Source organism: Monodon monoceros, unplaced genomic scaffold (assembly GCF_005190385.1).
Source record: "Monodon monoceros isolate NGI ecotype Baffin Bay Population unplaced genomic scaffold, NGI_Narwhal_1 Super_Scaffold_12, whole genome shotgun sequence".
NCBI classification, from domain to species: domain Eukaryota; kingdom Metazoa; phylum Chordata; class Mammalia; order Artiodactyla; family Monodontidae; genus Monodon; species Monodon monoceros.
The window spans coordinates 161,298,324-161,307,666 of NW_021703768.1; the positions used below are offsets into that span (position 1 = coordinate 161,298,324).

General features: G+C 58.6%; 1 protein-coding gene across 2 annotated transcripts; it reads left to right on the top strand.

Moving 5' to 3' along the window:
• Positions 1-1,277: 1,277 nt before the first annotated feature.
• MCOLN1 (mucolipin 1) lies at positions 1,278-9,315 on the top strand. Of its 2 annotated transcripts, none has more exons than XM_029219018.1 (14): positions 1,278-1,473; positions 2,956-3,161; positions 3,704-3,871; positions 3,958-4,123; positions 4,735-4,843; positions 5,079-5,175; positions 5,399-5,498; positions 5,684-5,790; positions 5,895-6,044; positions 6,191-6,292; positions 6,720-6,842; positions 7,219-7,434; positions 8,850-8,980; positions 9,084-9,315. In XM_029219018.1, the coding sequence occupies exons 1-14, from the start codon at positions 1,443-1,445 to the stop codon at positions 9,118-9,120; spliced, it is 1,743 nt and encodes a 580-aa protein (XP_029074851.1). In that variant the 5' UTR covers positions 1,278-1,442; the 3' UTR covers positions 9,121-9,315. The 2 variants fall into 2 exon arrangements, with proteins under 2 accessions (XP_029074851.1, XP_029074852.1); XM_029219019.1 differs by having other exon boundaries at positions 1,337-1,473; positions 2,854-3,161; positions 9,084-9,299.
• Positions 9,316-9,343: the final 28 nt, after the last annotated feature.

The following is a 9,343-nucleotide window of genomic DNA, read 5'->3' on the forward strand; positions in this document are numbered from 1 at the left end:
TTCTGGCATGTTGACCGTCTAGTAGGCTGATGGTAGAGGCTGATATGAAACCATGTGGGAGGCCCTGCCCCGTCTGCTCTCCTAACTTACCCCTTGCCCTTCAAAGCCCACATTGCAGGTACACCACGGGACAAAGGAGGTCACTCATTTATGCATCCAACAAACATCTGTTGATTGCTTGGGTCTCAGCAGGGAACAAGATAAATATGGCCTTGGCCCTCACACAGCTCAGAGACCAAGTTTAGAAACATTTAAAAAGTAATTACAGAGTATGTTACATTCAACAAGAAGCATAACAAGACTTCTGATTTAGATGGCAGACAGCCTTCCCAAGGAAGGACTTTATAATCCCAATAACCTCTAATTTAATCATCAGTACTGTTTGCCCAGGCTTGTGCTATGCTCTAGCATTTTCTCATTTAATTCTCTTGGCAGCTCCATGAGGCAGGTAACTGAATATTCCCATTTTGCAAATGAGGACGCTGAGGCACATGGAGTTCAAGGGACTTTTTGGAAGACCCAGAAGTGGTGGTTGGGAGCGCCCAGATTTAAACCCAAATTGTCTGCCCTCCAGAGCCTAAGTTCTTAACCTTTATGCTCTAGGGCAAGATTGTGCAAAGGCCCTGGGGCCGTTGAGAGATGAGCTAGGGGAGGAGTTAGGTGGGGCCAGAACAGAAGGCCCTGGTAGACTGAAGAGGGGAGTTTGCTTGTCATCCCAGGGAAATGGGAAGCTACCAACAGGTTCTGACTGATATGAATTATTTTTTGAAGATGCTTCTGGCTGCTGGATGGCGAGTGGAATGGAGGGGATCCGGAATGGGAGCCCAAGATCAGGGAGGTTGTTGCAGTGGTCCAGGCCATAGGGAATCTTGGGGGACTATGGGTTTATAGCCATAGGAGTGGGGAAAAGTGGTCCTATTTGCGATGTAATTAGGAAATGAAGTAGGATTTGATGACAGTTCGGATGGGGGGGGGTGCTGAGAGTAACGCAGAGTTTCTGGGAGGATGGAGCGGGGCAGCCTTGAGATAGGATCATCATCCGACACCGCGGAGGGAAAGGGGTCAAACACTGGACATGGAAGTCAAGAGGTCAGCACTGGACGGGGGCAGGACGGAGCCAGGACAGAGCCAGCAGCCAGCCCATCCCCCAGCACATTTCCGCCCGTCGGCGCTAGGACCTTGGGACCGCCTAAGGGCAAGTCGCCAGCTGAGGCACGCATGCGTGCTGCTCGGGTAGGGGGTCGTCGTGGCGCAGGGGGAGGGACCGGATCCCGTCACCTGCCTCCAGGGCCGCGCTGGTCACGTGACTGGGGCTCGAGTCAGCTGACGCGGGAGGGTTTGAAGCTACACCGCGAGGGAGCGAGGCCGCAGTGACAGCAGCGGGTGTTTAGACGCAGGTTGCACCGCCGCGCCCGCCGGCGTTCGGCGCTCCCCTCCCCGGCATGGCAGTGCCCGCAGGCCCGCGCGGCTCAGGTGAGGGCGCGGGCGGCCCCGCAAGTCCCAGGACGCGTGCGGCGGACGGGCGGGCGGCTTCTCCGACCTGGGGCGGCGGAGCTCCCGGTTTCCCTTTCCTCAACTCTGATGCTGACCTCTCAGCGTCCCCTTGGCGTAGATATGGGCAGACGGCTCCTAGAACCTGGGCGGCCGGTGGGCATCAGCTTCTCCGACCTCGGAGTGGCGGGACTCCGACCGCCCTTCCTGAACCCAGGCTCTGCTCTGAGTACCTCAATTCAGGCAGCTGGCGAATCGCCAGCTTTTCCGACTCAGGCGGCGAGGGTCCCAGGATTTGCATTCTGAGCCTAGATTCGGATTGTTCAGCTTTGCTGGAACTCCGACAGCGGGCCCCAGCTTCTCCAACCCGCACGTCAGATTCCCAGGCTTTCCTTCCACAAACCAGGAGGCAAATGTTCAGCTTCTCTAAACTTAGGCAGGAGCGCTGGGGGCGGGGTTGCCACCTTAAGCGCAGGCGCCTAACTCAATTTCAGATCTCCAAACGCAAGGAAGCTCAGTCGCCTCTCACAGGGCAGCATGGAGGAATGCCCTTTGTGTTGATCTTCCCTTCTTAAGCTAGCTGCAGACACCTGAAAGATGCCCTGGCTGGTAGAGTCTGGGATGGATTAGCTGTGATCCCAGCCAGGGAGGCAGCCTCCTTTCTGGCTTCCCATCCAGGTATCTTGTAAACAACCACGACAGCATCTGAGCTCCAAAGGGACCAGGGGCTGGCCCTCCCTGCCGGACAAGTTCTGACAGTGCCTACATTTCATCCTGGTGGCCATGCCAGGCAGGGGGCCAGCCAGACCCTGGAAGGAAGCGGGGTTCTCCCAGTGGGGATGGTGGGTTGTGTCCGGAACAGTTCAGGGCTGCTGTGACCAGCTATGACCCGAGCCGTTGCTGAAAACTTGGGTTTTCATCTTGGACTGGTCAGGATTGAAAGGAATAAGTGGTCCTTAGAGTAGCCTCTATTCAGGAGTTCCTTGGGGGTCCAGTGGTTAGGACTCAGCGCTTTCACTGTTGTGGCTCGGTTCAATCCCTGGTCGGGGAACTAAGATCCCACATGCCACACGGCACAGCCAAAAAAAACCAAAAACAAACCAAAAAAATAGAATAGGCTCTATTCATTGAGGAATTATTGAGACTCAGAGACCGAATGCTTTGTAAGTGTCAAATCCTTAGCTTCTTGGTGAGAGATTTTATTGCCCCATTTTGCAGATGAGGTAGCTGAGGCTCAGGGAAGCTGAGTGCCCTGGAGCAGGGGCAGGAATCAACTCAGGCCCTTTTGAGTGACTTGAAACCGCTGAGCCAGCACTGCTGCATATATCCCTAAAATGTTACGGATTTTCTGGTTTTCCTTAGATCTCTCAGAGTTCTTTCTTGGCTGGAGCTTGGGACCTGCCTCCCCTATTGGCAGGTGAACCTGCCTAGGCCTGGTCCCCACTGCCCTCTCGCATCCCACAGAGACTGAGCGCCTCCTGACACCCAAACCTGGGTATGGGACCCAGGTGGGGCCTTCCCCAGCCCCTTCCACCCCTCCAGAAGAGGAGGATCTCCGCCGTCGTCTCAAGTACTTCTTCATGAGCCCCTGTGATAAATTTCGGGCCAAGGGCCGCAAGCCCTTTAAGCTCGTGCTGCAGGTGGTGAAGATCCTGGTGGTCACAGTGCAGGTGAGACCTTCAGGGCCCCCACCCCCACCCCACAGAATGCCACCTGTGGTTGCTGTTTTCCTCGAAGGAGAATCTTGGAGTCAGAGCTTAGTCCTGACCCCACAGCCCCATATCATGATAGTGACAGTGGCACTAATCCGTCAGGAAGCCCTCTCGGATCTGCACGGGAGCAGCTCCTTTAAGCTTCATAAATGCCCTCTGAGGTCCTAGCCACTGCTCTTGCCCCTTTCTATAGATAGGACAGCTGAGGCTCAGAGAGGTTAAGGGACTTGTCCAAAGTCACATAGCAGCTGAGCCTTGGAAGGTGGCACTCGGACCCTGGCAGTGTGATGCTGTGCTGACTCTCGAACATTCATCTGGTAAACATTTCATGAACATTAGTTGTTGCCACGAGTTCTATGAGTGGCCACTCTGTTCTGTGCCTTGGGGACGTATGGTGGTCATGCCCTCATGGGGTGGGCCTTCTCTTTACTCTGCCTCCGCTCATGCGCCGTGGGAGACCCCATGCCGGCAGTGCCAATCCTCCCCATCCCTCCTGCCAGCTCATCCTGTTTGGGCTCAGCAACCAGCTGGTGGTGACATTCCGGGAGGAGAACACCATCGCCTTCCGGCACCTCTTCCTGCTGGGCTACTCGGACGGGGCGGATGACACGTTTGCGGCCTACACCCGGGAGCAGCTGTACCAGTCCATCTTCCACGCCGTGGACCAGGTGTGGGCGACCAGGAGCAGGTGGGCAGGTGGGCCCGCCCGGGAGAACGGGCGGGGCTCACTGACCCTCCCCTCCTTTGCCCACAGTACCTGATGCTCCCCGACGTGTCCCTGGGTCGGTATGCTTACGTGCGGGGCGGGGGCGGGCCCTGGGCCAATGGCTCGGCCCTGGCCCTCTGCCAGTGCTACTACCACCGGGGCCATGTGGACCCAGCCAATGACACCTTTGACATCGACCCCATGGTCATCACTGGTGAGTGGGCCGGGCAGGGCTCAGCTGTCGGGATTTAAAAAAAAAAAAAAAAAAATCCCACTTTAGGGACTTCCCCAGCGGCCCAGTGACTAAGACTTTGCCTTCCAATGCGGGGGGTGCGGTTTCAGTCCCTGGTGAGGGGGCTAAGATCCCACATGCCTGGCAGCCGGAAAAAACAAAAACAAAAACAAACATAGAAGCAATGTTGTAACAAACTGAATAAAGACTTTAAAAATGGTCCACATCAAAAAAAAAAAAATCTTTAAAATCTACTTTGCATCCTGCCCATCCGCGAGATGGGGTGGTCACGATCGTTAATAATTTAATGATTAGCAGAATGCTTGGCACGCGGAAAGAGCTGAGTGTTATGTTTCACTATCATTCATTCCCTAAACATTTGGGGGCCCACTGAGCGCCAGGCACTAGGGTCTGTGTAGGGAGTGAGACAGACAGTCCAGGCCTGACCCTAGGGGGAGACAGCAGGAACAAACGACAAATGTCGAAGTATGAAGGGGGAAGGAAAGCAGGGAAGGGGTCTGTCGGGGACTCTGGGGAGACCTGCCTGTGCCTCCCCTGTCCCCAGTGTCCCTTCCCTGACTCCCTGTCTTCAGACTGTATCCGGGTGGACCCTCCCGAGAGACCCCCTGTGCCCCCCAGTGATGAACTCTCCCTCTTGGATGGCAGCACCAGTTACAAGAACCTCACGCTCAAATTCCACAAGTATTGCCCCATCAAGGGGGCCGAGGAGGGGGGAGGCAGGACTCCAGGCATCTTCAGGGGTGGGGGTGGTGGGCGGTTCCCCACAGGCGGGGGCAGGGGCGGGCCATGCCGATGCGGCCACGTGAGCACTTCCTCTGCCAGCTGCAGAGTCAGCGTGGGGCAGGAGTGCTGGCACTCCGGGGCAGGAGGGATGGGCAGAGCCCCCTCACCCTCACCCAAGCCTCCCCCCGCCCAGGCTGATCAACGTCACCATCCACTTCCAGCTGAAGACCATCAACCTCCAGAGCCTGATCAACAATGAAATCCCAGACTGCTACACCTTCAGCATCCTGGTGAGCCCGCAACGCCTGGGGTGTGGGGCGAGGGACCGGCCAGTGATGGGGTGGCATGGTGGGCAGGGGACTTCTGAGTCCTGGAGCTGGGGACCCTCGGCCAAGGGCAGCGTGGGGGTGATGGGGGAGGCTGGGGCTGGAGAGACCATCCGTCCTGCGCCTCTGGGGGCCTAGGTCTGCTGAGGTTTACTCCGTCCCATCCCGTCCCGCCACACCCCTGCAGATCACATTTGACAATAAGGCACACAGTGGGCGTATCCCCATCAGCCTGGAGACCCAGGCCCACATCCAGGAGTGTAAGCACCCCAGCGTCTTCGGCCATGGTGAGCCCCCAAGCCCCCGACTAGCGCTGACCAGGGGCCCCAACCTGCCCAGGAATTCCCCAAGCCCCAGACCAGCACGGACCAAACTCCCGACTTACCCAGAGAAACCCATGAGCCTGATGACCAACCCAAACCCGCCCTGAAGCCGCCTCACTCCTGGCCCTGCCTTCGGCCCCTCCGCACAGGAGACAACAGCTTCCGGCTCCTCTTTGACGTGGTGGTGATCCTGACTTGTGCCTTCTCCTTCCTGCTGTGCGCCCGCTCGCTGCTGCGAGGCTTCCTGCTGCAGAGCGTGAGAGCCGCCCCCAGCCTTCCCCAGCTCTGGGACCGTCAAGGCCCGGGTGGCAAGCCTCCCATGTCCGGACCAGCCCTCACCCCGCCCACCTCCCCCTGCAGGAGTTTGTCAGGTTCATGTGGCGGCAGCGGGGACAGGTCATCAGCCTGTGGGAGCGGCTGGAATTTGTCAACGGCTGGTACATCCTGCTGGTCACCAGCGACGTGCTCACCATCTCAGGCACCATCATGAAGATTGGCATCGAAGCCAAGGTGGGTCCTGCCCACGCCCTGCCCCCGAGCCCCGGGGTCTCCTTCCAGACCCTGGACCCCTCTCCCACCCCTGCTGATGCCTGCCCGGGGCCCCATCCCCAGGGAAGGGCCAGGCTGGATGGGGTTGACGCTGCTTCTGCCCCTAGAACCTGGCAAGCTATGACGTCTGCAGCATCCTCCTGGGCACCTCGACGCTGCTCGTCTGGGTCGGTGTCATCCGCTACCTGACCTTCTTCCACAAGTACAACGTAAGCCTCCGACATGCAGGCGGGGCCCTCCCAGGGGCGGCCACACGTCCTTTAATTGCCACCCCCACCCCCAGATAAATTCGTACACGTATTGCCATCACCAGCCCCTGCAGATGACCCGCCAGGAGCCTCTTCCCCATACCTGCCCACACCAGGCACACCTGTCATTCCACCTGGGCAGGGGTCACATGAGCCTGCTCTTTCATACTCCTCCCCCGATCTGAGTCCAGCCAGGGGGTGCCCTCGGGCCTACTCAGCACCACCCTGCCTTGTCGATGGTCATCCCAGTTTCTGTGGTCACCCCATCATGCCCTTGGGCAGGCTTCACCCCATCTGCAGGCTCACGGCCCACCTGGCTTGTGGTCCCGCCCCCATTGCTGACACACACCCCCACCCTCCCCCGACCCCAACCCCCACCCCTCCGCAGATCCTTATTGCCACGCTGCGGGTGGCCCTGCCCAGCGTCATGCGCTTCTGCTGCTGTGTGGCCGTCATCTACCTGGGCTATTGCTTCTGCGGCTGGATTGTGTTGGGACCCTACCATGTGAAGGTAGGGGCTGGCCGGGACCTGTGGGTGGCGCTTGTGACCCACAGATGAGGGATCCTTGGCTCCCCATCTTACTTCCCAAGCCCCCTGACTCCTGGTCTATCTGTTGTTGACTTGGTGACACTGAATGACCCACCTTGACCCCTGGTTCCTTACCAGCAAGTTTGCAGCAGTTCTACCCACCATCCCCTCTGATCCCCGGTGACCCTAGCCTTGACTCTATGACATTGTCATTATTCAGTGACCCCCCCCCAAGTGGCTCTATCGTGACTACTGGTACTCTGTACGCTGTCCCCTCTGACCCCACAAAGCCCCCAACCCCGGCCCCCGGCCGTGCCCACAACTCCCTCTGACCCCTGACCCCCCTGCCCGCCGGCAGTTCCGCTCGCTGTCCATGGTGTCCGAGTGCCTTTTCTCGCTCATCAACGGGGATGACATGTTCGTGACGTTCGCGGCGATGCAGGCGCAGCAGGGCCGCAGCAGCCTGGTCTGGCTGTTCTCCCAGCTCTACCTGTACTCCTTCGTCAGCCTGTTCATCTACATGGTGCTCAGCCTCTTCATCGCGCTCATCACCGGCGCCTACGACACCATCAAGGTCAGCTGCCCGGCCGCCCGCCTTCCCCTGCCCCCCCGTGGGGCTGTGCATGCATGCGTCCGTGCACGGCCCCAGACTCGGGCTCTGAGTCCCTCGTGGTTGGCCACGGCGGGGTGCGCAGAGGAGGACCCAGGGGGAGAATGCGGGAGATGCTACGAGGCCAAAGGAGAGGGTGGCTCGGAATTGGGGGGCCCAGGAGGGACCCATGCCGTCCCGGTCACAGCTGCCACACTCTCAGTTTTATCAAGGTGTGGGGCTCGGGCCAGGTAGGGTTCCTGCGTCTGCTTTCACCGACAGGGAAACTAAGCCATAGAATTTCAGTGACTCGCCCAAGATCAGCTACCAAGCACATGGTGGAACCCAGCTCAACCTACGACTGTCTCATTCCGGAAGCCCCGCTCCCAACCCCTCTGTCCTGTGGGTCTGGGGAAGGGTGGTTGTCCTGCAGGCTGCAAGGGTCAGAGCAGAGCATGGGCGCGGCAGGTAGACAGGATCTTTTAGCAAACACGTGTGACAGCCTACTGCGTGCCAAGCCTGGTGCTGGGTGCCAGGCATCTGAGGAAACATACATGGTCTGTCCAAGACTGATGGGCGGGATGAATGATGCACAAACGGGAGTATAACAGCCAGCTGATGAGAGGTGTAAAGGAAGTATGGAAGGTTACAGAGAGGCCCCTGCTTTAGACTCGTATCGGGCTGAGTCCAGGAACGTTTCTAGAATGTGCTGTCCAATAGTAGTCTCTAGTATGAAAATGAAATACAATTCCAAATTCAGTTCCTCACTCACACCATCCACAGAGCAAGCGCCCAATAGCCAATGTGGCTAGCAGCTACCAGATTTGGACAGCATAGGTGTCACACCTTTCCATCATCTCAGGAAGTTCTGGATCGATGAGACAGGAGCCCAAGAGAGAGCACCAGGGAGAAGGAACAGCCAAAGCAAAGACCTAGAGCCAGAAAGGACTTGGAGAGGAGATACTGGCCCTGTGAGGTTGGGAGAGATGAAGACAAGGCTAAAAGCCAGAACATTCACTGCTGCTGGGAATGCAGATGTCTGCACCCCGCCCGCTCGCCGCCCCCACAAGTGGGTGGTTGTCAAGCACCCAGATGGGGTCAGGCACGGCTCGAGGCGCTGGAGCCACAGCGGAGGGCACCAACTGACCAAGATTCAGGGTGTGCACACATTCAGTGGTCAGGGAATGTCTCCGGGTGAAGCAAACCACGAGGAACAGCAGGTGGAGGGCACAGCACGGTGCAGAGGCCCCGAGGTGGGAGCCTGGTTGGTCCACAAGGACCGGTGAGAAGATCCAGATGACTGGAGAGAAGGGGGGAGGAGGGGGAGGGGAGGGCGCATCTCAAGGGCCTCGGAAGTCAGAGGCCACTTTCATGCCGGGCCGCCGGGCATCTCTCCCCAGCATCCGGGCGGAGCGGGCGGAGAGGAGAGCGAGCTCCAGGCCTACATCGCGCAGTGCCAAGACAGCCCCACCTCCGGCAAATTCCGCCGTGGGAGCGGCTCCGTCTGCAGCCTCCTCTGCTGCTGCGGCAGGTTGGAGGCCGGGTTGGCTTGGGTTTGGGATTGGCTGGTGGAAGGGAAGCGGGCCTGAGGGAACTGATGCCTTCCGCCTCCGCTGACACCGACCCTCCTCCAGGGACGCTTCGGAGGAGCATTCGTTGCTGGTGAATTGACTCGGACCCGGACCGTCATAGGACATTAGCCCCCGGACTGCGGAGACCCATGCTTATTTATTTTAGCCTTCGCTTTTTAAGGACCGGCTCCTTGTCGCGCCCTGTGAGGGCCTGGGCTAGTCGGGTCGGACATTGGGGTGGGACAGGGAGGGTTAGAGTGGGTGGTAAATAAACGGGAAAATTAACTTGCTCTCATTTCTATCGGGAGGGGTATTCCCTGCGC

Coding starts and splice junctions, on each gene's coding strand:
- MCOLN1 (XM_029219018.1), top strand. CDS start 1,443: ATGGCAGTGCCCGCAGGCCCGCGCGGCTCAG. Junction 5,499..5,683: donor CCCCAGCGTCTTCGGCCATG/GTGAGCCCCCAA, acceptor CCCTCCGCACAG/GAGACAACAGCTTCCGGCTC. Junction 7,435..8,849: donor GCGCCTACGACACCATCAAG/GTCAGCTGCCCG, acceptor ATCTCTCCCCAG/CATCCGGGCGGAGCGGGCGG.